This window comes from Canis aureus, chromosome 3, assembly GCF_053574225.1.
Source record: "Canis aureus isolate CA01 chromosome 3, VMU_Caureus_v.1.0, whole genome shotgun sequence".
Classification (NCBI taxonomy): domain Eukaryota; kingdom Metazoa; phylum Chordata; class Mammalia; order Carnivora; family Canidae; genus Canis; species Canis aureus.
In genome coordinates this window covers 32,622,325-32,649,586 of record NC_135613.1, presented here as the reverse complement: position 1 = coordinate 32,649,586, position 27,262 = coordinate 32,622,325, and the positions used below count along the sequence as shown (strand labels likewise).

The 27,262-nt window shown below is 56.7% G+C and overlaps 1 protein-coding gene and 1 long non-coding RNA gene across 5 annotated transcripts; one reads left to right on the top strand and one right to left on the bottom strand.

Annotated features, from left to right (window-relative positions):
• The first annotated feature begins 564 nt into the window (after positions 1 to 564).
• TTLL10 (tubulin tyrosine ligase like 10) lies at positions 565 to 27,262 on the top strand. 4 transcript variants are annotated; one of them, XM_077891715.1, is made up of 16 exons: positions 565 to 927; positions 9,797 to 9,946; positions 10,427 to 10,492; positions 12,786 to 13,189; positions 13,878 to 13,958; positions 14,043 to 14,178; positions 14,307 to 14,425; positions 14,609 to 14,738; positions 15,962 to 16,047; positions 16,318 to 16,489; positions 17,120 to 17,291; positions 17,782 to 17,922; positions 24,160 to 24,276; positions 24,587 to 24,680; positions 24,975 to 25,064; positions 26,982 to 27,262. In XM_077891715.1, the coding sequence occupies exons 1-16, from the start codon at positions 587 to 589 to the stop codon at positions 27,062 to 27,064; spliced, it is 2,382 nt and encodes a 793-aa protein (XP_077747841.1). In that variant the 5' UTR covers positions 565 to 586; the 3' UTR covers positions 27,065 to 27,262. The 4 variants fall into 4 exon arrangements, 3 of the variants coding, with proteins under 3 accessions (XP_077747841.1, XP_077747842.1, XP_077747843.1); XR_013376263.1 differs by lacking the exon at positions 26,982 to 27,262 and having other exon boundaries at positions 24,548 to 24,680; positions 24,975 to 25,030; XM_077891716.1 differs by lacking the exons at positions 24,975 to 25,064; positions 26,982 to 27,262 and having other exon boundaries at positions 24,525 to 24,679.
• Positions 9,174 to 16,819, bottom strand: LOC144310575 (uncharacterized). Its single transcript, XR_013376264.1, has 2 exons — positions 16,291 to 16,819; positions 9,174 to 16,076 (listed from the first exon to the last, which is right to left on the bottom strand). It is a non-coding gene; the product is annotated as an uncharacterized LOC144310575 (long non-coding RNA).

Here is a 27,262-nt window from a genome sequence, read left to right as displayed (position 1 = left end):
GCCCCTGCCCGGCAGAAGGGGCCTTCCGGCAGCCTGGCATCCCCAACATGTGGGTCTATGTGACACGTGTCTGCCCCGTTCTGCAGCCTCCTGCCCTAGGGCGTGGCTGGAGGCATACAGGGGAGGCAGACCCCCCCTTTGCTGCCACAGCCTGGGGCTGGGGCCAAGAGCCAGAGGGGCAGGTCCAGGCCTGGCCTTCTATCAATGGGAGCCTCAGTCCCGGGGTGCAGGGGGCCATTGCGGGGCCAGGCCTGGGGCCCAGCAGAGGGTGCAGGCTGTGACCTCAGTGGCCCCCTCCTCATGGGCAAGGCGGTGCCCAGGGGCCAGGACGGTAGCTTGCACACTCCATGCATGGCAGCTCCTACAGAAGCCTTCCTCCCTGGTTTTTGTTCAAGCTGGGCCCCGGCAGCAGCGGGCGGGCGAGGCGGGCGAGCTGGGCGAGGCGGGGGCAGGAATGTGTGCGGGGCCTGCCGCCCGCCCTGCCGCTGCGTCACGTCGCTGCCTCCCTCCTGGCCTATGGGAGCCCAGGGGACACACCTGTCGGCGGCCAGGAGCAGAGATTGGTCGGCAGTGAGCAGGCACCTGCATGGGGCGGGGTGAGGCCCTACATGTAAGGCGAGCCTGGGGCCACCGTCTCTTCCCTGCCCTGCCCTTCACAGCTGCAGAAGGACCCGCCACAGCCTCCATTGTTCCCCGTCGCTCTCCAAACTTCCCTGAAAGACCAGGCCAGCTGTCCACCTGCACACGTGTTAACCTAAGAGTTCCCTTTGTGAGGAGCCTGAGCTGCGGGAGGCAGGAAGCTGGTCTTTTCCAGGAGGCCGGCAGTCCTCGCCCGCCTCCAAGGCGCTCCGAGTTTGGATCTTGGTTGGGGGCAGGTTGGGCAGAAGCCAAACCTGGGCACCCAGGCGGTTCACCACGGGCTGACAGGTATTCGGGGTGACTGGTGCCAAAGCTTCTCTGATGTCTGTTCTGAGGCCTGGGGGGTCCTGGATGCAGGGACAGTGCGGAACGTGCAGGCCAGGCTGCAGGCCAGGCTGCCGGCCGGGGTCGGGGAGCGGCCTCCCACCGTCCTTCAGGTGCAAGACCTGTTGGGGCAGGCAAGCCGGGAGGCGGCGGCCAGCAGTCTGAGGAGGCTGCTGTGTGGGGAGAGTCCTTCGAGTGGCTGGCTGACCCAGGGCAGACAGAGTGACGGTGGCCAACGGGCTCAGACGCGGGCCAGGGTGATCCTTCCCCTCCAAGGAGGTGCCCCTCTGGCTGAGCATGAGGGCTGTGGGCTGCAGAGCTGTCTCAGGCTGGCCGGGGCCGCTGAGGTCGGCGGGCGGAAGCAGCCAGGCAGTGGGTGTCCTCTAGCCACCCTGAAGGCAGCTCATGGTCACTGGCTGCCAGGGTTCCCGCCTTCCGCCTGGTGACGGGACCTTCTAGAAAGCTCCCCTGCTGGCCGCCGATGTGCCAGCTCCCAAGGCCCCTTGTTTCCTCGGCTGGCGCAGGGTGCGGGGAAGGGCCTGGTGGGGGGGCTCCGGGGTGGGATTCCGCAGTTTGCTCTCGGAGGGAAGGGCTTGGCTCTGGCGAGCAGGGCTCGGGATCAGAGCCGGTCTGACCTGGATTCAGGCCTTTCACGCCTGCGTCTGAGGCGCCAACAAAGCCGGAACCACCTCGGAGAAGGTGCGGGCCAGCCCCTCACCCAACACCCCTGCTGGGGCAGGTCCTCGGCTGTGTCTGTGGTCACGGCCCACAGACCCGAGCCGGAGCAGAGTGCGGCCCCGCCACCTCAGCGGTGTGTGCCCGGCTTTGAACTTGCCGCGTGGCTGCCCCAGAGCGGCTCCCACAGATCCGAGTCACTGGCTTTTCTAGAGGTGATAACATTGCTGCGAGGAGATGCTAACTGTCTGGGGCATAATGCAGAGCTCATGGTTCGTTTAGGGCACAGAAATACCATGTTTTCATTAATCCAGTGGGAGCATTCTAGGCCTTTTTAGGCTGTCTGAAAATTTAGGTCTGTTTTGTTTTGTTTTTTTCTAGTAACCCAGATGAAATGCTTACAAGTCAGAGCAATTGGCAGGGTGTCGAATTGGCCAAAATAAGTGCAAAGCATTTCCTTTATGAAAGTGCAAAACAGCTGTAAGATAGGGACACCGTCCACTGTTACTTTTCCGACATTTTGGTCATTTGCAAATGCCTTCTCTGCAAAACCAGCGCGTAAGACCGTCTCTGGCGAGTCTGAGAGGAAGTGAATGGCCTAAAGGGGTCCCCCACCCCGAGGAGCCTCTGTGCCCCCCGCTGGCCGACGGTGGGCGCGCCCCGGGAGGGCTGCGAGCCGGTGCCCGCCGTGCCCTCCCTCCGTGTGCGGGAAATGGCGGCCGTGCAGGAAGCGCCCGGGTGTAGTCGGGCCAGCGCTCGCCGCCCCTCACCCCCAGCGGCCTCCGGGCCTGCGGGCTGATCTGCGCAGCACACAGGGGTTGGGTTTCAGGGCTTTGTTCTGTGTGCGGCCCTCAACGTTGATTAAGGCCCGTCAGGCAGGTTACCCCGCAAGTTAGGTTTTCACGCCAGGATCGCCAGGATCGCGTTCCCCACCCAGCTCTGTGCCCGTGTAGGTGGGACGGCCAAGGGCCGGTGGGAGAGGAGCCTGGAGGGTGCTGCTCTGGGCTTCTTGATTCATTCCTTGATTTTTCTGAGCTGAGCCTGCTTGGGATGGTGATGATTAACCAGACCCCACATCCGGGACCGACATAAGGCTGGCTTCCCCCTGCGACATCTGGCAGAGAAAGCTCCATTTAGGCAGTCTGAGACGGGGAGGGTTATTTTCACTTTTTGCGTATCACCCCATAAAACTTGCCACTCCTGTCTGCCCCAGACGTGGGACGCTTGGGCTCTTGACCTCGCGCTCAGCCGCAATCAGAGGCCAAGGCCAGGTTCTGGGTTCAGGAAGAGAGTGGGATTCTATCCTGGAACTTAGGAGGGAGCACTCTGCCGCCCACCTCCCCCCGACCTGCCCCGGCTCTGTCCCCGTGTCTGTCCGCGTGTCTGTCCACGCACCTCTTCACCTCCCAGGTGAGAAAGTAGGGCTGATGGTGGGCAGCAAACAGCTGGGGAGGCCTATTCACCAGGCTCTCAGCCAGGCCATCTCTGGGCCTGTGGGGACTCCAGGGTCTCTGGCGCTCCCAAAGTTGGGCCGGCCCGGAGTGGCCAAGGACACTAGGGACTCCAGGCCCTGGCTCCAGAGGCCACCCAGCGGGAGGCCAGTCTGTGCACTGTGGGCTGGCTATGAGGGAGGGACCCTGGATACCCAACCCCCACTGCCTCCCCCTGTAGCCTGGCAGCCGAGAGTGGAGCTGAAATTTAACTCACCTCTGAAAGCAAAGTTGAGATGGTTTCACTTAGCTCAGAGAAAGGTGAAATTGCCTACCTCCAGCACACTGATTTTACAGGGTCCATGAGAGAGACCTTGAAAGGTGACGTATGGAGCCAGGATGGGTGGGAGGTGGTGACAGGGGCACAGGGCAGGAGCCTGACAGAGAGGTCCATCCCCTGAGCCTGGACATACTCACCTGGAGGCCTCCTTCCCAGGTGGAGGGCAGGCATCTCACCTGTCCCCCCAAAACGGCCTACATTAGGGTCGGGTCCCCTCAGAAATGTTGGCCATTCCCAAGGACAAAGCCAGAGAACTCGGCCTTGGCCAGGCAAGTGGACACAGTCTTTGTTGTGGTCAGCTGGACAGCCTGGGGGGAATGGGCATGGGCCTACACCCCCTCCCTACAGCCTCTGTGGGTGGAAGGTGCTGGAAAACTTGAGCTGCTCTGGCCCTCTCTCCGGGTCCAGGTGTCACGTGTGGCAGGCAGAGAAGAGGCAGAGGGAGGAAGAGCCTCCTCTGTTTTTCCAGGGCAGGGGCCCCAGGTGTGGGCATGGAGCTGCCCGCCTCCTTGACCCCACTCTGAACTCCAAGGACTGGCCTGGCCTGTGCAGGCATTGTTCGGGGGCCGGGGGCTGCAGTTGTCATCCTGTGTTCTGTGCTCGGGAGCAGGAGTGACTGCACTCTTACACCCTCCTCCAGGCCCACTGCCAGCTCACCCTCAGACCGCACAGCCAACAGCGGCCAGAACCACAGGGCCTCGGAGCAGTGGGGCGGGCACACAGAGCCATCTGTGACCTGGCTGGTGAGCAGGGTGCAGGATCTGGCCCTGAGGAGCTCCTGCCCTGCATGGGGGATGGGTCCTGAGGGGGCCCCTGGTACCCTCCTGCCTCGGGAGCCGTGGCCTGCTCCATCCTTGTCCCAACACCCTTCCACGCCCTTGACAAGGGCAGGAGGGGGCTGGGCTGGCGGCAGCCGTTAGGGTGGCGTCCAGGAGACAGAGGCTCATTGTCCGGCCTCAGCAGTCCTCCTGGTCTTAGACACACTCACATTCACATTCACCTGGACCCTGAGGGGGCCGGGCCTGATGTCCAGGCCTTTCCCTGGGACCACCCTCCTGTGGCCAGGACATCTGGCTCTCCTTGGTATTCACCCTACACTGAGAGCTGATGGCCCCGCTGAGCCCGGCAGGGCTGGCTGGGCAGGAGGTCACCTTGGGGTCCTGGCCTTTGAGGGTTTCCTGGCACTGCAGTCCAGCCTTCCCATGCTTGGTCCTTAGAGCTGTGGTCTGCCTGGCACTGGGGCCTCTCCTGAGACCCCATCCCTCTCAGATTCCTCCCCACCTCTGTGCCCCAAGAGGACTTGGTTCTAGGTCAGGCTGCTGATCACCTCCCATTGAGTCCCCAGCTGGGCGGCCCCCAGACCCAATAGGGGGCGGCCATCGCCATCTTACTGGGCAGCATTGGATGGTGTCAGGTCTCTAATACTGCCTGGTAATGATGACGGCGGGGCCCTGCGCGCAACGACGGGGCCGCCCTCCCCCACTCAGCCCCCACGCCCCTGCCTCTCCCCACGCAAGCTCTCTGCAGGCCACAGCTCCCCAGCAGATACCCACAGAGTCAGCCCACCCACTCAAAGTTCCCACATACCATCCTGCCAGGTGGGGCTATGGGGCAGAAACATGACCCCTCCCCCGGGCCCAGATGTATCCCAGCACTCCTTCTTGGCCCCCCAGAAGGAAAGCTGTCCTGCAGCTGCACTGAGCAACCCCCAACCCAGGCTGATCCTGGATTAGGACGCTCAGGTATCTGGGCTCTGCCCACAGTCCCCAAGCAGGTGCTGCCACCACACCTGGCAGGTGTGGACTGAGCAGGCGACAACAAAGCGTCTGGAGGGCAAAGGCAGCCTGGGCCCCGGGGTGGCCCCGGGGTGGGAGGGCCACCTTGCAGACTGGCAGCAGCTCTAGCCCCAGGTCTCCTTGCTCTGCAGGGAGGCCTCCCCACACAGGGATCACAGGGATCCTCACCCACTTCCATCTGAACCCTGCCTACCCAGGGGTGGACCCCAGAAGTCTGTCCCTGTCCTCGGGCCGAGGCGCACCTGGGCCTCTGTGGGCATCTTACCGGACAGTGCTGGATTTCTTGGCTTGACTCTAACACTGTCTGGTAACGATGTTCAAAGGTGACCCACTGCCTGCCCACCAGGAAGCAGCCCGAGGACACCCCGTCCTGAGCTCTTGGCCTCCACAGATGGGCCAAGGCCCAGGGCTGGCTCAGGGATGGGTCGACAGGCCTGTCTCAGCACCACAGCCCAACCCACCTGCAAGCGGGCACCCCTTTGCTGTCCCACTGAGCCCAGGCCGGGGGCCCCGATTCTCCCTCTGAGCAGAGTTCTCAGAGTGCTCTGATACCTGGGAGAGACCAGGAGGATTAGGACTCCAGGGCTGGAGAGGACCACCAGTCCTGTCCAAGACACCAATATCGTCCTGGGGGCCTGGCCCACACCCCACCCTGCCTGCCTTGCCCAGTGCGCATGCTATGGCTAGGCTGAGGGCTTTCAGCACAAACAGATGTTGGGACGGGGTCAGCAGCCACAGAAATGTATTTTCTGGCTGGTATGGAGCTGGCAGCAGGCAGCATGCCCTTCTTCCCTTCTCAGCCCCTCCTGCCCACCGTGCAGGGTCAGACGTCCCATTGTGGGTCCTGGAGCACCCTGGCCGGCCCTCTGGGAGCTAGCCCGGCCCTTAGAAGCCCCAGCCAAGCAGGGCCAGCCATGGGCAGTGACCTCTCTCACATCAGGACTGTTACCCTACAAAGGGGAACTCACTCCCTTGGTCAGCCAGAGATGCAGGAAGGACAAAGGTGTGGCAGGTGCCCCGGCCCAAACCCACAGGCGGAATGTAGTAGACACGCTGTGCTGTTTCCCAACGAGGACAGAGTCTCCCTCTCCCCCCACCAGCCCCCACGGTGTTGCAGTTGAGAATGAGAACATTGTCCAAAATCAGTGAGGCCGGGATGGCCTTTGTTTTATCTTTTTGATCTGAAGCCAGGACGCCGGTCTCCAGGCCTGCCCAGCTGACTTGCACAGGGGCGGCCCTTCTGGGCCCAGGGAACCCCACCCTGCACTGGGTCCCAGCTGGCCTCTTGGGAGGGAGGAGGGGTCTGTCCCTGGCCTCATTGTTACTCATTAACCAGCCAAGAACCATTCAGGAACCTGGTGAGGGTGCCACAGTGAGCATACTCAGAGTCAAGTGCAGGGAAATCAGATTGCCCGCTCCCCAGCTACACCCACAGACACACGCACCTAGAGGCTGCTGGGGCTGCTGGGGCTTGGATCTGTGGGAAAGGCCTCTTCAGGGCAGCCCCAGGCAACACAGGTCCTGGGAGGCTCCAGCCAGACACCAGGGGATAGTGGCTCCTGGGGACCGCTCTGCAACTCAGGAGGGTTGGGGGTCTCACGAGGTCTCACTGCTTCCTCAGGGTGCTGCAGGATGGGCAGCGCACTCCTGTCCTGGAAGTGCCACCGCCTGGAGGCCGCCCGCACCACAGCCTGCTGATGGGCGTCTTACCAGACACGGTTAGATCTGGGTTCTGGTGTCTAATACTGTCTGGTAATGCCGTTCATCCATGGCCTGACCACCGCCGAGGAGGAGCCCCTGCGGGGACACCAGGGGGAGGACGAGGCCTGTGGGCCCGCTCGTGGCTGAGCCAGGCGGTGCACACCTGCCCAGGCCCGGGGCCCCTGTGTCCCCTGCAGGGCACAGGTCAGGCAGGGTCCTCCCCAGCCGCTGTGACCCAGGCCATGACCCAGACCAGGGAGCCCTTCCCAGGCTTTGGCCTTTCTGTCATAGCCATGACGGATTCTCTGCATAATAAAGGGTGTGAGGTATGGAGGTGGCTGGCTTCTCTTCCTCTCAGGTGTGTGGGTGAGTGGGGCTGCGGGGTCCAGCGGCCCCACCCTGAGGGTCTGCCAGCAGGTGAGGCAGACACCGTGCTGTGCTGTCGGCACTGCCCTGAAGCCAGAAACCAGCCCAGGGGCCATAGTCAGTCACTCTCCTGGAGCCCCGCCTAGAGCCCTCTCCAGGGAAGTGACCTCACCCCTCACCCCTCTACACACCTGAGCCCGGCAGAGCGGGGCCTGAGGACGACAAGACCAAAGCAGCCCCAGATCTTCAAACTTCCAACCCAGGGCAAGGCAGGGCATGCAGAGCCAGCCGCGCACCCATGCTCTGCCCCTCGCCCCAGGCAGCACCAGGACACTGCAGACTGCTGGCGCAGAGACCCCCTGGATAAGACCCTACCCCTCTGCCTAGAGCAAGAAGCTCGGGGAAAGGGTGAGATGGGTAGTGGAGGGGGTGCAGGCCACCTTTGCTTCTTCTACAGCCTTAGCCCAGGGCCCCACCCGGTCCCCACAGGCCCATCTCCAGAGCTTAGGGAGCACCCTCCGGGTGCCAGACCATCACCATGGGGGTCGAAGGGCAGGCAGCCCTTAATCTTGGGCTCCCACCCTGAAGCCCCCTCCCTGCTCCCCTCTCCTCTACCCACTAGGTACTCACGCACATGTCCCCTGTCTAAAGTAATCCTCAAACCAAACTTCTGGATGCTAATCCATCCTCAGCCTCAGGGCTGACCCCTAAAGCCCCTTCCTTCCCTTAAGAATTCCAATTAGGTCCTAGGGTCTACGTCTGGCCCAAGTGCTCAGCAGCCAGAGTCGAGGAGGAGGGGACCTCTGGGGACTCTGGGGAAGCTCCTCCCCACCTTCTCTCCTTCCATTACCAAATCTCTCCTGAGAACCTTTTGCAGATTCGCACAATCCTGCATACTGTGGGGAAGAGGAACATGCCTGAGAAGGAGGGGCAATGGTGATGAGGCTGGGAGGCAGGGCCTGTCAACTAGGAGGGCTGCCTGGGCAGTCAAGAAGGTGGTGCTTGGGTGGGGGAGTGGGGTTACAGTGGCCCAGGAAGGCCTCTAGGAGCAGATGTCCAAGAGGGCCATGCAGACACCTGCAGGAGCCAAGCAGAAGTACCAGAGGCCAGGGGCTGCACGCCATCAGACAGGAGGACTTCCAGGCCCAGTGTCCAGGTGGCACAGCCTGGTCCCAGCAAAGGCACCAACTACACAACCAGGCAGGAAGTGGCTGGGCCGTTCCCCTGCACCCCCAGCCCTGCAGGAAGGGCTCGGCCCCCAGCCTGGAGGCCCTGGGCTGCCCACTTGCCCCATGGCAAGTTAATGATTCCCCTGCTTCGCTCCAGGGTGCAGATGCGCAGGGACGTGCCCAGCCCCAGGCCATTACCATCATGAGAAAGGCTGGGGCGGCGCCCACACCATCCAGTTGGACAGGTTATGAGGCAGGGTTTTGGAGTTCAAGATCTTGTGTCGGCAAAGGCTGGGGACCCAGGGTGGTGGGCTGGCCCAGCCTGGGTGCCTCCAAGGGGCCTGGGCCCCCAGAGTTGATATGGGGAGGGAGCACAGATTCTGGAGGGGGTTCTGTGCTCAGGCCACCAAGAAGACCAGGGGCCCCACTCCCCATACCCACCGCTGCCCCAGCAGGCCCAGGCTGGGGGCTTGGCTGGATGAGCTCTCTGACATCCAGGCTGATGCACGGCCACCTCAGGGCAGAGAGTCAGAGACCATAGTCCAGCAGGACGGACCCCTGGAGCCCCCAGCACTGGCACAAACAGGCAAGGAGCCTGGGGGTGCATCAGCCTCTGTGTGGAGTCAGAGAGGCCTCGCCATTGTGGGGGTCATCCACAGGACCTCAAAAGGAGCAGTTTAAGGGATATGTTTGTCTCCTGGGGCCATGTGACCAATAACCACAGATGGGGGGCTTGAAATCACAGAAATGTATTCTCTCACAGTCCAGGAGGCACAAGTCAGAGATGCAGGTGGGGGCGGGGGGCACTCTCTCCCATCTCTAGGGGACACCCCCTCCTGCCCTTCCAGCCTCCCTGGGCTGTGGCCACACCAGCCCCTGCTCCCGTCTTCACGTGGTTTCTCCCGGGTCTCCTCTCTCTTTCTCCCTCTTGTGAGGATGCAGGGCCTCCAGCTAATCCAGGAGGATCTCCCTTCAAGATCCTTGACCACATCAGCAAATACCCTTTTTCCAAGTAATAAGGTCACATCTGCAGGTTCTGGGGCTTCAGACATGGGCTCATTTGGGGGCCACCCTCCAGCCCCACAAGTTAGGGTACCATAGGCAGACACAGCCTTGAGACCCACAGGACACTCTGAGGGTAATGAGGCTGTGTGACCGGAGGGCTGACACTACACAGGAGAGGCTGTAGTGACAGGAGATGAAAGAGCACAGGGTCAGGTCCTGGGGTCCTACCATGGATTTGGGGGTCTTCGGAAGGCTGCGGGGTGCTCCTGTGGAGGACCCAAGGCCCAGGTGGGGACCATGCACACCATGGCTCTGGCTCTGGCCAAGCCCCATCCTCCCTCCCTCCCACAGCCCCCTGCCCAGCTCCCCTCAGAGCCTGGCCTCCTGTGCCTGCCCTGCTCCCCTCACCTCTGGGCCACAGGGTTGCTGTTGCCCAGAGACTGTTGCCAGGCCACCACTGTTGTTCCCCTGGCAGAGGACTCACACCACTTTGCTGGGCAGGTAAGAGGGAGAGGTGGGCCACCGGCGCGAGTCCTTGCTGGGCGTGAGGGCCGTGGCCACCGTCCTGTGCACCCTCTCCACCGGAGACCCCGTGGGTTCTCTCAGGACTCTGCCCAGGAGCAGAAGGGAGATGAAGGAGGGTCAGGAGAGGGGAGTCCTGACTGAGATGAGCCCCCTCTGGGGGCGACCCACACCCCCAGAGCTGCTGCATGAGGATCACGAGCCCTCGGGCCAGGCCGAGAGGAGTGCACCTTCTGGGGGTGGTGGCTCCTCAGGACGAGCCCCCTTGCCCAGAACTAGGTCTGTCTTCCCGGACCAGCCCCACACAGGCCGCCCTCCCAGAGAGTCCACCCCCAGCCAGGAGGCCCCAACCCACCCAACAGTGTCAGCACCTACCAGCACCTATGACGGCACTCGTGTGTCTGAGGAGAAGACGCAGGCAGGACCCTGACATCTCCTTTGCTTGGACATGTTCTGCAGGTTCACCGGGGTCTTCCTTTCATCACACCAGGGTGCTGCTTCCTGCCGGTCTTTTTACCTCACCAGGTAAAAAGTTTATTTCAAAATTTACTGTAGAGTCGAGCTGTCCCCTGCCCCCGGCAGTGCGGTCCCTGCTTCCACAGCCCTGTCTTGTCTGGTGGCCATCCTTCACCCGTGGGATCAACGCATGCCCTCAACGTCTCTGACCACAAAGCTTTGTCTCTGTATTTAGAATTATGTCCAGAGAAACCCTGAAAAGTGCAAGCGCTAAGGCAGAAGGCTCACGGAGCCGGGAGGTCTGACACCCGCACCACATGCCCACCTGTCACTCCACCAGCCTTGTGCAGACACCACAATGCACCGCCTGCGTGCCCACCCACAGTCCCTTTTTCTGCCCTTATTCTCTGTTAACTTCAATGACAAGAAACAATAACTCATGGCTTACTTCTCTGTGAAAGTAATAAACCTAGGTTTTCCCACTAGCAGCAGAGCACTCCTATGAAGGCTTTCGTAAGCTGAGATGGCGCAAAGCAAAAAGCCAAGTGCCATTAATTTATATGGAAAAAAAATCTTAGCATTCCCAGACCCTAAAATAACTTCTCTTAGGCTTTTCTGAAACCTTAGGATATGTCTTGCTAGTGGATGCAAAACCCAAATCGAGAGAAGCCCAGAGGGCTGGACGCAGGATGTGGGTGTGCCCCAGGAAGGAATGGGCAGGCCCAGCCGGCTGCTCATTGGCCCTAGAGGACTCGTGGAAATAGGAACACACCGTTTCCCCTTTTCACCTTTCTTTATAAAAGCAGGTCCTTACGTAGGTCTTCCCTAAAAGTGAAGAGGTATAACCAGGGCCTTCAGACGTCCACATAAAGTTAGGGAAGCCAGATCAGGTGCAGCCCCATCTCTGCTGTGCTCACATATCCATCAGCTTTGGATGGTGGAGGACAGGTTCGCTCCACTGCACGCAGTCTGCTCTGTCCAGAGCTCACCATCACCCTGTTCTACACCTGCTGTCTTCCTGCCCTTCCCAAGTCACGCCCAAATGCCCCGGCAAGTCCTCGTTGACATGTGGCCATCCTCACAGCTGCCCCGGTTAGGCTGTGGCCACTGCCGGCCTGCATTACAGATGAACAAAGTGAGGCCCAGATGCACTGGCCGGGCTGCCCGGGAACTGGCCCAGGTGCTCTGACATGCAGCCCCCTAGCCCCTCCACCTCTCAGGGCTCCTGCCAGTCTGGCGCCCGCAGATGCCAGCTTAGCTCCATTTTCATCCTGCTGCCATCTCTTCGTTCTTCCTGCGCTCTCTCCCAGAACTTCCGACCGTTCCATTGCGTTTTCCATCTCCACGAGCCCTCTCACCCCTGTCCCTTTGTTGTGCCTGCAGCCAACCCCCTTTCAGGAAGCCAGTCTCCTCTTCACCACCTAGCACCTTCCAAGGGCAGGCTCCCTTGGGTCCCGTGTCTCCCACGCACTCACACATCTGTGTGCGTGACCGTGTGTGGGGCTCTCACACCTGTGAAGGCCTCTGTCAGATGCGTGTTGACTTTGGGGCCACTCACCCATGAGTGCTGAGGGATGGTACTGAAGATTAGTATGTTGGGTGGGGGTTCCTATGCCCCCCAGCAGGACTCCTGGGACTTGCTGCTGGGTTCTGGGCACCTTGTGGAGGGGGCCAGGGTCTTCCAGCCCATGTGGAGATGGCACCCACAGGTATTCTCCCTGCTTTCAGCAGGCTTGTGACCCCCCAGCCATGCCGGGCCGGGGCCAGCGCCCACATTTAGCCTCCTCCAAGGAAACCTCTCATTCTGCGTAGGCCAAGACTGAGGCAAGGGATTTGGGGTTGACCACAATCACTCTGCCCACCCTCAGCCACCAGCCCAGCTCCCATAGTCAGGATGACAGCTCTTCACACTTTATCCCTCTTCTGTCCTACATGGGGATTGACTAGCCTGTTTCTTGGCTGACCAGCTGGTTTGTCTGCAAAATGATCGTCCTTTCTGAGGGACGACTCTGCTGGCACCTGCTTTGTCTTGCCGACTCTACAGTGTGCTCGCCTTTCTCCCCCTTCCGTGTTTTCAATGCTTTAGAAAGTCCCTACCTCCCAAGCAGCCCCCAAATTGGGAGGGGCCCATTAATAAATGGCTAAAATTCCCTGAAATGTTCCCAAGTTGGCCGCATGGGAAAGGGTGCTCAGAAGGGGACATGGCCATTGGAGCAGGGCCTGGAGCAGCAGTGAGGATGATCTGGACACCTGACTGCCAGGCCTCATGTTGCAGAGCCACCTCAGCTCCGGGGAGGCACCCCACCTAGGGCCAGCATACCCCTCCAGGCCCACAGAGACCTGACAGCAGCCCTCCTTACAGCCGGCACCACCGAGGCCAAGCATGGCAAAGCCAGACAGACAGTCCCTGCAGAGAAAGCCTCGCCTGGGATAAACAGGATGTACAGATGGCCCTGCCTCCACAGGGCACCAGGCACCACAGTCACCACAGAGACAGGAGCCCGCCGCAAGCTGAAGCCCACGTCCAGGACGCCAGGAGGCACTCCTCCCCAGGGCTAGGACCACAGATGGCCCAGAGGCCCCACAGACGGGTTGGGGTGGTGTCCTCCCAGAGGTGCCCTTGCCCCGGGGTTTCCATGCCTGCAGCCCGCAGCCATAGCCGCTTCATCCACCGTCGGGGGCCACCCACTCGGACCCATGTTAGTGGGAAGAGAGGCAAGCGGTCCAGGATGGCAGGGGTCCGGCAGAGCCACCCCCGAGGGCCAGGTGAATGCAGCTCCCAGCTTGGCTCCACCCCCATCCTCCAGCCAGTGCCTCGCTGGGGCAGGCATCCCATCCCCAAGGAAAGCAGTCCCATGGGCAGACCACATATAGCCATTCTCTGGGCGAGCGGTCAGAAGAAGGCCATGCACTGGGTATGAGGTCCAGGCCAGCTGAGCAGGGCAGAGGGCAGCACGACTGGGGTCTGAACAGGCACAGGGAGGGAGCACAGCTGCCCTCCATAGTCTGGGGGTACCACCCTGATGGGCGGCCATAGCAGGCATGGCCCCTGCCTGCCCCAGAACCCAGCCTCTGTCCAGGACAGCCTGGCCCCATTTCCCTTGCCTGATGTGGGTCATCCATGACATCATGATAGACATTGTGACCCTCCTGAGCACATCCCAGCACCATGTCTCCTCCCAGGTCCAGCCTCACACCCTAGCCCTCCCCTGCATGGAGTCCCTGCCCTGTTGGTAAGCAGGGACCCTGCCCACTCCAAGTCTGGCCCTAAATGGTGATGACTGCCTGCTGGCCCAAGATAGGTTCAGGCCCACTGGTCAGGACTCAGCCTAGGCTGAAATGAGCCCAGATGACTGGGGGAACTGCCCAGAAGCTGCTAGAAACAGGCAGGATGGCCAGATTCAGGATGGGCACCTCCCCCAGCGCCCCCCCTCGGACCCCACCCTGTTCACAGGCTGGGCCCATGAGAGACCAATGGGGAGCATCCAAGAGGAGCAGCTCCTACACTCGCTGAGCCAGCTGGGACAAGATGCAGGTGGGCTTGGGGCAGGGCTAAGGGACAGGAGAGCCTCCAGCCAGGCCAGAGCCTCTGACCGCAACCCCTCCCACCTGGCCACAGACCTCCTGGATGACACTGATGTTGCCAGGCCTCGGACCACTCTCCTGGAGAGACACCTGTTGGAGGGGGAGAAGCAGCCACACAGCACTGGGCAGGGGCCCTACTTCTACATTGGAGGGACCAATGGGGCCTCCATGTGAGTGGGGGGTGTTGGGGAGTCAGGCTCAAGGCCCAGCCCAGCCTCCACATCCCCACCCCCAGCATGCTTACCCACTCCCAGGTCCCTGAGACCCCCAGGGTCACCGCTGCCCCGTGCCCCTGCAGAATCAGCTCCTACTGCAAGAGCAAGGGCTGGCAGCGCATCCAGGACAGCCGGCGAGAGGACTATAAGCTGAAGTGGTGTGAGGTCAAGTGCAGAGACAACTACCACAGCTTCCGGGAAGGTAGCAGGGGAGGGGCCACGGGCTCTGGCCTGCAGCCAGCAAAATCCTTCTGGTCCTGAACCAGGGGCAAAGGGATGCCATTGTCTTCCATTCTGGGAGGTGGAGGCCATGGTGGGAGGCTGTGGTGGCCTGGGCAGCCCTGGCCCACAGCGCTGCATGCCAGCCAGGACTTTGCCGTATCAGGTGAGCAGCTGCTGTACCAGATTCCGAACAACAAGCTCCTCACCACCAAGATCGGGCTGCTCAGTGCCCTGAGGGAATACTCAAGGGTTGTGAACAAGATCCACAAGACATCACTATGTGCCCAGGCCAAGTAAGCCTGCCCTCGTCCCCCAGGGCACCCACCATCAACCCACCACATATCCCTGTGTCCTTCAGAGCAATAATACGTCGTCCACATACCCTGTCCCATGAACCCATTCACTGTCCTCTTCTAGGCTCCATATGCATGCACCCCATCCAACAGGTCCGTCACTGGTCCTGACCCTCCCTGGAATCCATCCACTCACCGTTCTGTCTCCTTGCCTGCCATCCACTGCATCTACCTACCCCCATGGACCACCCAGTGATATGTACACACACCCACTGTCGTCCACCCACCCACAACTGTTCCCCCAATCCTCCCACACCCACCACACAGTTGTGCATGAACAACTGTCCACTAATCTGCCTCCCCCGTCCACCCCCACCAGGCAGGCAGCCTACCTGCTTACCCGGCCATCCATGACATCACCTTTACCTGTACATATCCAGCTATCCACCTATTTCAACAACTACCCATTTCAACAACTCTAGTCTACTCCCTCCAAGCATCTATCTACCGGAACACTGGCCCATCTACCTACTTCCAAAATCCATTTATACAACTACCCACCTATCCACATCGCCATCTATTCACTTCTCCAGACACCCACCAATCCATTCTCCATACACTACTAAGTAGCCACTCAGGCCAGGCCCTGTGTCCCCCCTGGGGTACAGATCTAGAAAGGACGCAGCATTTTTCCTTGAGGAGCTTACATGGAATAGCCCAGAACACCTCTGGCCACAGAGGTAGATGCTGAGCCATTCCGCCCTAGATGGAAGGATGGCCTGATGGTCAACGACAAGGGGTTAAGGGCACCCCTAAGACAGAGGATAAGGTGTGGACTAGGCAAGCATGTTCAGGGACCTATGCAGACCACTCACTGCATGCTGGACACCGTCCTGGCCTGGGGACACAGCTCTCAACTGTCCGCTCACGGTGCCTGAGCCGGTGTGGGTTGGAGTGCACCGGTGAGATGGGAGAGGGGCCAGGGTGTGGGTGAGGCAGCCTACAGCCTGTAGAGAGGCCAGGTTACAAGGACCCAGAAAACACTGCTCCTGGCAAGGGAACAGCAGGTGCAGGCGTTGGCTTGTGGGGCAGAGGCAACCAGCTTTCCCATGGATACTGTCCCCCTGCTCCCGCAGGTCAGTCCCCTAGTGAGGCTGGCTGGCCTAGCTGGGGGGAGGGGACAGCCCGCCCTTCGACCCCACCCCACCTCCCTGCTCCCCTAGGGTCCTGAAAATGGAAGAATTTTTCCCAGAGACCTACCGTCTGGACATCAGGGAAGACAGAGAGGCTTTTTTCACCCTCTTTGATGGTGAGAGGAGGCTGGACGCCAGGCCTGCTCTGGGGAGATGGGTTCAGGGATGGACAAGGACCAGGCAGGATTAGGGCAGGGCCGGACCCTGCGAGGTCACGGGGGTCGTGGCCATGGAGGGGAAGGGTGGAGCCGGGGGGAGGGGCGGGACCATGGCCTGGAGGGCAGTTGGAGCATGGGTGTGGTCACCCCGGGGCGTGGCCAGGGCCGTGACAGGTGTGGTCAGAGTGGGGCAAGGCTAACCTGGAGCTCACGCAGCTGTTCCTACAGAAAATCAGATATGGATCTGCAAGCCCACTGCCTCCAACCAGGGCAAAGGCATCTTTCTGCTCCGGAACCAGGAGGAGGTCACTGCTCTGCAAGTCAAGGCCCAGAGCATCGAGGACGACCCCATCTACCGCAAGATGCCATTCAGGGCGCCTCAGGCGCGGGTCGTGCAAAGGTGACATTCAGGCTGGGGCTGACCATGCGCCCCTCTGGTGCCTGGGAGGGCTGGGGGGACCACAGGGCCCATAGAGGAGTCCTTGGTCATGGAATGGGGCTGTCTGTATAGCCAGCAGAGGTGAGGGTGTCACATCTTGTCCAGGTTGCAGAGGAGATGCCTGCCCCTCTATACACACACACACACACACACACACACACACAGGTTCCTGGACATAGGCCAAGCCTGGGCCCTGCCTCTCTGTCCTGCAGGAAGGCCAGCGTCTCCCCCAACCCCAGCCCAGCCAGCCCCAGCCGTCAGGCCTGGAGCCAGAGCTGACCACCCCTCCCTTGCTCCCTCTTCCAGGCAGTCCTCCCTGCCCACGGGGCCCAGTCTGCTCCCACCCTCAGGGCATCTAGTGAAAACCGCACCTTGGGGCACCTCAGACATGTGCAGAGGGCTGAGATTCAGGGGCCAGGTCTTCCCTCCCAATTCCCTGAGCTGTTCAGGCTCAGAAATGTCCCTTCAGAAGAAAGGGCCCACAGATCACACCCGGGACAACTGGTGCTGAGGAAGTGGTCTAGGCCCAAGTGAGGGCAAGGGAATACAAACTAGGCTGGCCATGTACTCAACCCCCATGCGTCCCCCCAGGTACATCCAGAATCCACTGCTACTGGATGGGAAGAAGTTTGATGTGCGCTCCTACCTGCTCATTGCCTGCGCCATGCCCTACATGGTCTTCTTTGGCCATGGCTACGCCCGCCTCACCCTCAGCCTTTATGACCCCCACTCCAGCGATCTCAGTGGCCACCTGACTAACCAGGTAAGGGTAGCCCATAGATGAGGGCTGTCTCTGCAGCCTGGGGACACAACCATTGCTTGGAACACAGAGAAGAGTTCAGGTATGGGCAGAAGCTCAGACCCAGAAGTGGCCCACTCTCTTTGATGGTGAGAGGCTGCTGGACGCCAGGCCTTCTCTGGGGAGATGGGTTCAGGGATGGACAAAGAGTGGGCACAATTAGGGCAGGACCAGGCCCTGAGAGGTCACGGTGGGGTGTGGTCATGGAGGGGAAGGGTGGAGCCAGGTGGGCCCTGGGTAGAGGTGGAGCCTGGGAAGTGCAGTTGGGAGGGGTCTCCATGAGGAGCTCAGCAAAGAGACCCCTGTGGGCAGAGGTTTCTATGGAAAGTTCTTAATGAGAAGGGTCCACATGGGGCCTTCCAGGAGGATCTGTGGGAGACTTGGTGGTTGAGAGGGTCACTGGAGGGTCTGGGCATCCTGGGATGGTGGTCTCCAGGTGCTGTACTCCCCTCAGTTTATGCAGAAGAAGAGCCCCCTGTACGTGCTGCTCAAAGAGGACACAGTGTGGAGCATGGACCGCCTCAACCGCCACATCAATGACAAGTTTAGGAAGACCAAGGGGCTCCCCAGAGACTGGGTCTTCACCACCTTCACGGTTTGTGTGCTCCTCCCCAACACCAGCCTGTGGGAGGGGGCTCAGGGTCAAGACCCCTTATGGTCGGGGCGGCAGGGCCACTGGACACAAGGTGCTCAGACAGTCCTGGGGGTTGTGTCTGTGCTAGTGTGTGTCAAGTGTGTCTCTGCATGTGAGCTTCTGAGTATGGCAGCTGGCCTCTCGAAGGAGTCGCCAGTTACCGCCCCTCCCCACTTCTTCCTTCCCTCCCTCCTCCTCCCCCCTCCTCTCCACTCCTTCCCTCTCCTCCCACCCTTGATAATTTACACAACATGAAATTCACCATTTTAAAGTGTGCAGTTCAGGAATTTTTAGTATATTCACAAAGTTGTGCTATGATCACCACCTGGATCGTCAAACAGAAAGGGCCACACCCATTATCAGACACTCCCCATCATCTCCCCCAATTCTGGACATTTCATAATAATGGAATCATACAATATGTGGCCTTTCCTGCATATGTCAGTACTCCATTCCTTTTTGTGACTCAGTAATATTTCATCATAGGGATGTACAATTTGTTTGGATAAACATTTGTCACCTGATGATGGACATAGGTTGCTCCCATTTTTTGTCTATTATGAGTAATGCTGCTGTGAATATTCATGTGCAAGTTTTTGCATGAACATAGTTTCAGTTCTCTTGGATACATAGCTAGGAATGCTACTGTGAGGTAATGTGGTAACTTATGTTTAACATTTTGAGGAACTGCCAACTGTTTTCCATAGGGGCTGCCATATTTCACATTCCCACCAGTGATGTAGAAGGGTACAATTTCTCCATATTCTCACCAACACTTGGTTTTTTCCCTCCCTCCCTCCCTCCCTTCCTTCCTTCCTCTTTAGTCATCCAGTGGGTGTGAAGTGGTATCTCATGATGGTTTTGATTTACATTCCCTAATGATCATGTTGGGCATTTTCTCACATGCTTATTGGCCATTTGTAAGTCTGTTTTAGAAAAATGTCTATTCAGATCATTTGTCCATTTTTCTTTGTTAGGCTATAAGAGCTTTTTACAGATTCCAGATACTAGACCCTTATCAAAAATGTGATTTGCATATATTTTCCCCATTCTGTGAGTTATCTTTTCACTTTTTTGATAATGTCCTTTTCCTTCCACAAAAGTTTTCAATTTTGAAGACACCCAATTCATCTATTTTTTCTTTGTTATTCATACCTTCAATTTCATATCTAAAAATCCATTGCCAAATCCAAAGTCATAGAGATTTGTATCTGTGTTTTCTTCAAAAAGTATTACCATTTTAGCTCTTACAGTTAGGTCATTGCCTCATTTTGAGTTAATTTTTGCATATGGTGTGAGGGACTCAACTTTATTCTTTTGTGTGTGGATGTCCAGCTTTCCTGCACCACTTGTCAAAGAGACTGTCCTTGGCACATTAACGAAAATCAATTGATTAGGTATGTCTGGGTTTATTTCTATCAATTCTATCCCATTGCTGTGTGTGCCAGCACACACTGTTTTGATAGCTCTTGCTTCATCCATTCTATGAATGTGTTGTATTACATTGACTGATTTTCCTGTATTACTCTTGCATTTCTGGCATAAATCAAACTCAGAAGTGATATATTAACCTTTAAATATGCTACTGGATTTAATTTGCTAGTACTTCAATGAGTATTTTTGGTCTACACACATAAGCAGTATTGGTCTATAGCACTCTCTTGCATGTTTGTCTGGTTTGAGGTGTGTTTCTTTTCTTCTGTTTTTTGGAAAGCTTGTGAAAGGTTACTGTTAATTCTTTCAATGTTTGGAGGAATTCACCAGTGAAGCCACCTTCTCCTGGGCTTTTCTTTGTGGGAAGGTTTTTTGAATGACTAATTCAACTTTTACTTGTTATAAGTTATTCAGATTTTCTATTTCTTATTGGGTCAAGCTTGTTACTTTGTCCATTTCTTTCAAGTTATCTAATTTGCTTGGCATAGCATCCTATGAACAATTATAATCATTTTTATAATTATTTTCGTCTCCACATAAGGTCTTTCTTTCTTGATTTCTTGAGTCTTCATTTTCTTGGTCAATCTAGCTAAGAGTATGTCTGTTTTGTCAGTCTTTTCAATGAATCAGCTTTTGGTTTCATCTATTTTCTCCGTGGTTTTTCTATTCTCTATTTCATTTGTAGCCACTCTAATCTTTATTATTTTCCTTCCTTCTGCTTGCTTTGGATTTTCTCTTCTTTTTCTAATTTATTAGGGTTAAAAGCTAGGTTATTGATTTGAGATCTCTTTTTTTTATATGTGTTTACAGCCATAAATTTCCCCCTAAGAACTGATTTTACCGGATTGCATGAGATTTTGTATGTTCTATTTTCATTTCATTTGTTACTAAAGAGTGTGCTGTTTAATTTCCGCAGACTTGTAAATTTTCCAATTCTCCTTCTCGTTGATTTTTTTTTAAAAGATTTTGTTTATTTATTCATGAGAGACACGGGGGGTGGGGGCAGAGACATAGGCAGAGGGAGAAGCAGGTTCCATGCAGGAAGCCTGACATGGGACTCGACCCTGGGTCTCCAGGATCACGCCCTGGGCTGAAGGCAGTGCTAAACCGCTGAGTCACTCAGGCTGCCCTCTCTTGTTGATTTTCAATTTCATTCCATTGTGGTCAGAGCAAATACTTGGTGTGATATGCACCCTTCCATAATCATTGAAACTTGCTGTATGTCCCAACATATTGTCTGTCCTGGAGAATAGTCAAGGTGCACTTGAGAAGAATATGCATTCTGCTATTGTGGAAGGAGTGTTCTGTAGATGTCTGTTAAGGTCTACTTGGTTTACAAGGCTGTTTGAGTTTTCTCTTTCCTGTTCATCTTCAGTTTAAACATTCTATTCAACACTGAAAGTGGGGTATTGAAGTCTCCAACTATTATTATTGAATTGTCCATTTTGTCCTTCAATTCTGTTTTTGCTTCATGTATGTTGAGGCTCTGTTGATAGGTGCACGTATGTTTACAATTATTACATCTTCTGGATCTATCATTTTACAGTGTCCTTTTCTTTATTTTCTCTGATATTAGTAAAGCCATTCCAGCTCTTTTGATACTGTTTGCATGATATACCTCTTTCCATTGTTCCACTTTTAATTATTCTTTGTTGTTGCCCTGAGGATTACCATTAAAATCTTAATTTATATCAATTTAGTTTCAATTAATACCACGTTAATATCCATAGTATTAAAAAAAAAAACCTTGTTCCTATATAGTTCTTTCCCTCCCTTTATCTGTTACTGTCACAAATTACAGCTCTATACATTGTGTGGCCATCAACATTGATTTATATTTTTACTTTATTGAGTTGTTTTTTAAATAAAAGAAAAAAAGAATTACCAAAAATTCATGTATATATGGCTTTTAAATTTAACTATGCTCTTTATTTTTTCATGTGAATTCAATTTATCATCTAGTGTCCTTTCATTTCAGCTTGAAAGGACCCTAAGGCAGTTCTACTAGTGATAACCTCTGGTTTTTAAAATCTAGGAACGTCTTGATTTCTGCTTCATTTCTGAAGAATAGTTTTGCCAGATATAGAATCCCTGGATAACAGCTTTTCCTTTCAGCCTCTGAATATGTCATCCCATGTCCTCTGGAATCCATGGTTTCTGATGAGAAGTTGGCTGTGTATCCTGTCAAGGATCCCTTGTGACTCATCACTTCTCTCTTGATTTCAATAGTCTGTCTTTTGAAAGTTTGCTTATGGTATAGTGGATCTCTGCGTTTATCCTAATTGGAGCTCACTGACCTTCTTGGGTGTATAGACTATTTTTTTTTAAATCAAATTTGGAAAGTTTTCTACCATTATTTCTTCAACTATTCTTCCTGCCTGTGACTCTCTTCTTCTGGGACTCCCATTATCTATGTTGGTCTGCTTGATGGTGTCTTACAAGTCTCTGTAGCTTTGTTTACTTTTCTTCATTCCTTTTTTCTGTTCCTCAGACTGGATAATCTCAATTGACCTATCTTCAAACAATTCAAATCTACTATTAAGTTCCTCTAGTGAATTCCATTTTTCATTTATTATACTTCTCTTTTTTTTAAGATTTAATTTATATGTTCATGAGAGACAGAGAGAGGCAAAGGGAGAAGCAGGCTCCATGCAGGGGGCCCAATGTGGGACTCAATCCCAGGTCTCCAGGATCACGCCCTGGGCCAAAGGCAGGCACTCAACCGCTGAGCCACCCAGGCTGCCCGTTTACTATACTTTTTAAATCCAGAAATTCTTTGTAGTTTCCTTTTATAATTTCCGTCTCTTCACTGATACTTTATTTGATAAGAAATCATTCTCATATTCTTCTTTAGTTATTTTCAAGTGAGGTCTTCTGGGGGCCAGCAGAAAGCACACAACAAATAGCTACAATTCTTTGCAAATCAAGTACATTCTGTCATCTCCAGTACTGAGAATTTAGACTTTTTTCAAGTCTAGCACTGAGCTAGGAAGTAGGGGATAAAATTATGGCAAGTTAAAACGCTACAAAGCTTGCTCTTCTTACCAAGATTCAAGATTTTTCTCTTTTTAAAGATTTTATTTATTTGACAGAGAGCATAAGCAGGGCAAGTGGAAGAGGGAAAAGCAGGCTCCCCTTTGAGCAGGGAGCCCAATGTGGGACTTGATCCCAGGAGCCTGGGATCACAAGCCAAGCCAAAGGCAGACACTTAACCAACTGAGCCACCCAGGCACCGCAAGATTTTTCTTTTGTAAGCACTACTCAGTTTGTTGTAAGCCTTTGATTAATTTCCAGAGTTCTGAAACAGTTGATTCTGATTACTTTTGCAGGTTCTTGTGTGTGTGTGTGTGTGTGTGTGTGTGTGTGTGACTTTCATGGAGTGATTTATTTTCAGATGTCCTTCCTCTGCCATTTTGCTGAGCCCTTGACCCACTCCGATGAGGCTTCTTCCTAGGGTGCCACTGAAACACTCACTGAGGTCACAAGTGACCTCCATGTTGCCAAACCCAGACGTCAGTTCCCAGTCCTCTTTGTCCCATCTGTCAGCCAATTTGGACACAACTGTTCATTCTCCGGTATTCTTTCCCTATGGCTTCCAGGACCTTGCCCACTCCCTCTTGGCCCCCTGTGCTGGCCCCCCATGTCCCAGCTACTGCTCTCTGGAGGCCTAGGGCTCTGCTCTTTATCTGCACCCATTGGTGATGAAAGTCTCTTGGCTCCACAATTAAACATCTAGCCCTGACCTCTCTCCTGAACTTGAGCCTTATATCCCAGGGCCTATCAACACCCCATCTGCAAGCTCATAAGCCTCCCAGACTCCATGGTTCTCCTTCTCTTCTCAGTTGATGGGGGACTTCATCCTTCCAGAGTCTCAGACCAAACACTTAGGGAGAACTCTGAGGCTCATAACCCATTCATAAACCAATCAGGTTAGCTCTACCTCAAAATATATTCAGAATCCAGCCCATCAGCTCTACCTGCTTAAGGTAGGTAGATAATTGCATCTTCCTCATGTCCCCTCCATTTCTCTCAGCACAGCAGCCAGTAGACTCTATTAGGGCATGAATTAGTTATGCCCCTCCTCTGGTCCACCTCCCAGCAGCTCTGATATCAGCCTTAAAAGAAGGTGGTTCCCATGCCCCCATGATGTGACTGGCATCACTTTGGACTCATTTCCTGCTGCCCCTCCAGCTTGCTCCAGCCCCAGCAGCCTCACTGTTTCCCCAATACCTTGGGCATGCTCACACTTACAGCTGTTGCTCTTCCCCCAAATTCCCCATCCCCTACCTCACAGACTTTCCATTCAGTCTTCAGTCCGATCACTATTTCCTCAATGAGACCAATACCCCATGCCCTTTTTACAACAACCACCTCAGAACCCTCCCAACACCTAACCCCACTTCATGTTCTTCATCAGCACTTATTGCTTGATATGCTGCACAAAATATGCAGTGACTCATGTATCACATTTGTTTTCTATCTCTCCTGCTACAAGTGAGCTGCTCAAAGTTCTCTCCGTTCATATCTCCGGTACCTGCCATGAGGGAGGAGCTCCACATGTTTGCTGCAGGGATAAAACAAGAGTGAATGAGTTTCTAGCTGTGAGCCTGTGACTCAGTGTGAAAGTGTGAGCAGGTGTAGCTATGCAGGTGAGGTGAGGGCATAGGTGGGAGCACAGGTGAGGGGGCACAGATGGGAGCGCAAGTGAGGGGTGTGGCTGTGGCTGCTCAGGCCTGGGAGGTATAATCCCTGCTCCACTCACAGAAGCGGATGCAGCAGATCATGGCCCACTGCTTCCAGGCTGTCAAGGCCAAGCTCCACTGCAAGCTGGGTTACTTCGACCTCATTGGCTGTGACTTCTTGATTGATGAGAACTTCAAGGTACCGCTGAGGTTTCCTGGGGCAAGTGGGCTTTGGTAGGCAGGTGCAAGGAGGCAGGGGCCACCTGTCTATACCCAAACCCCTCAGACAAGCCCATGGGGTGGAGTCTGCAGTCAGACACACACCCCCAAACCCCCCTCCCCAAGATCCTGCAGGCCCAGCAAGAGCCTTAGCCCCCTGAGCAAATAGGAGTGAGGCCACACAAAAGAAGTGAACTGCCTGGGATCACTAGGCCTTATGGGAGCCAGGGCCTCAGCCTCCTGTTGGCCAGGTGATGTGTGGGGACGGATGCTAACCAGTGTTGGGCCAGGTGTGGCTGCTGGAGATGAACTCCAACCCCGCTCTGCACACCAACTGTGAAGTCCTGAAGGAGGTGATTCCAGGCGTGATCATGGAGACCCTGGGTGAGGCCCTTGTGCAGCCCCTACAAACCTCCAGCAGGCAGTTTGCCCAGCCTTGGATGTGCCATCCCACTCTCTTCCCAAATTCAGGTGCCCACAAGCTTAGCTCTCCGATGCCCTCGGGCCCCACAGAAGAAAGGCACCCCTGCCGGACCTCCCCACTACCCGGGTGCCTACCGCACCTGATCTCCACCCGCTCCCTCACCTCCTCTGCGTGCAGAACCTCCGCCCCAGCCCCGAACCGTGACGCCCCTCCCCGTCCCCTCCAACAATGCCCCCACTCACCCCCTCCCCCAGACCTGGCATTGGAGACCTTCCAGAAGAGCCTGCGCAACCAGAAGATGCTGCCTCTGCTCTCACAGCGCCGCTTCGTGCTCCTGCACAACGGTGAGACAGACCTGTGGCCGCGCCTGGGGGGCTCCCGCAGCGCCCTCCGGCCCCCGCCGCCCCCGCCGCCCCGGGCCGCGTGCGAGGCCGACTGCTCGGCGCCACCTCCGCCCCGCGCCGCAGACAGGCCGGGCGCTCGCAGGCCCGCGCTGCCCCGGAGCCCCCGCGGCGCGCACGGGCGGCCCCACTCGGAGCAGAGGCCCCGGGCACCCGGCCTGGGCCCGGACGGCGCCCAGAGCGCGGACCCGGCGCCTGAGCCCTGCGCGCGGCTGGCGGAGGAGGAGCGCGAGGAGCGCAGGAGCGCGGGCCACCGCGGCTCCTAGCGCCGGGCCACCAGCGCCCCCTCGGGACCTATAAAGACTACTTTGTTAGAGACGGGCCTCTGCGCCGATGGATGGCCCCAGGCGCTCCCGCGGGGGCTCCCCTGGACCCAGCGTCCTGCCCTCTGTCCTCGGGGGAGGGGGCTGCTGGAGGTGATGAGCTCCCCACAGCCGCCGCCTCTGCCCTCATGGGGCTGCCTCTATCCGGGAGAGTCAGCAGTTTCAGGGCTCCTCCAGACCACCCCGTGTCCCTCACTTACTGGGACCCTCCTGCAGCCCCACAACTCCCGCGATCCCTGCTGCCTGACTCTGTGATCCCCAGGAGAGGGTCTGGATGCCCATGGAGGGGAGAACTCGCTCACACCCACAGAGGCTGCCCCTGAGGCTGCCCTCACCCCTCAGGGCATCGCCCCTCTCAGGGGCCTGCATAGCACTTGGGCTCCGCTCCCCACTGCCGCCACCGCCCCTAACTTTCCCAAAGGCCAGACACTGAGGCCCGGAGGACCTAGGCCATGGGTGAGGGGACGTGGCCATGGCAGCACAGCCCTGAAGAACGAGCTCAACCAGCACTGGCCCTACCCTGGCCAGTCCCTGCATGGCTTCAGGTGTCCCCATTCCTCCTGGGCCCAGCCCTAAGGCCACAGGGAGATGCAGGGCCTCTGACGTGTCTAAGCCTCCTGCCACCACTGTGTCCAGGGCCAGTCATAATGCCTTCTCCACCTCTGCCCCCCACCCACCACCCCACCTCCTGGCCAGCTTGCACAACTCCTCATTTGCTCCCTTTCTTTCCCCTGCCCTCACCTCTCCAAATAGTTTCCCCAGCTCACAAATGCCCTCCTTCTGACTGGCTGGAACCCATTCTCTGTCCTGCCTCGGAGTGCTGGTGGGACCTGGGGTCAACAGGGGTCTGTTGTCCAGATGGGGGGGGGGAGGGGGCCCGGAAGGCAGAAGTCACAGTACCACTAGAGGGCACTATGCACCGGGCGGTTGCTCAGGCCAGGCAGCAGGCCTGGGGCCAGGGACTCACCTGTCCATCATTCACAAACCACCCACCCCACCCCTGTTGTACCCCCCACTCCACCCCACCCCCCATTTCCTCCACCCCCCACCCCCCCACACACATGATCTTGCTGCTGTGGCCTGGAATATGGGGCCCCCAGACCAAAGTCAAGAAGCACTTGTCACCATGTGCCTAGGGACCCTAGGTCCCCTCCCAGCACATCTGGTGATCAATCCTCACAGCTGGCCAAGCTCAGCCATTGCCTGCTGTGCAGCTGGGTCTGTTGGCTCTGCCCTCAAAAGGCTGGGGAAGGAAGAAAACTAGCCTCCTTTGGGGTGGGGGTTCAGTGGCTGCCTGGGCCAAGCTGAGTACACCCAGGTCTTTGTAAGATACACACACCTTTGGGGTCAGGGCTATGTGCCCTGCTAGCATTCAGGCTACTACACATTTCCTGATACGCTCCCCCCCACACACACCCAGGCGTCTGTACCCTACCCTTTCTGGACACCCCATCCACCCTGCAAACCCCTGCCTACAGGTCCCCTGCCCTCCACATTATCTCTCAGTTCTTGATGTGGCCCACTGGTGCTTTCCCAGAGCGTTCCGGCTCTCCTCCCTGCCACAGTGGAGCCGTTCACCTGGCCATGCAGAGCTCACAGAGTGGCCTGAGGCCTCTGTGACACGCTTCCTTTTCCTGCTGCCTCCATAATCCCCGGCCCTAAGTGGGTGCAATGTGAAGAGAAGTGCACCTTAGCAGAACAGCTTGCCTTGTCCTAACTGAGCCTCCTCCCGGGGCTCCCCCAAAGGCCTATTTGTTGCTCTGGGGTCCCTGGCACCCCCTGAGAGCCCAAGTGTCAATAAATGAAGTTTCCCAAGAA

Excerpts from the sequence above, each read along its gene's own strand:
- TTLL10 (XM_077891715.1), top strand. The coding sequence starts at position 587 with ATGGGGCGGGGTGAGGCCCTACATGTAAGGCGAGCCTGGGGCCACCGT. Across the intron at positions 14,179-14,306 it reads GGGACCAATGGGGCCTCCAT|AATCAGCTCCTACTGCAAGA; the intron begins GTGAGTGGGGGG and ends GTGCCCCTGCAG. Across the intron at positions 24,277-24,586 it reads TGATTGATGAGAACTTCAAG|GTGTGGCTGCTGGAGATGAA; the intron begins GTACCGCTGAGG and ends GTGTTGGGCCAG.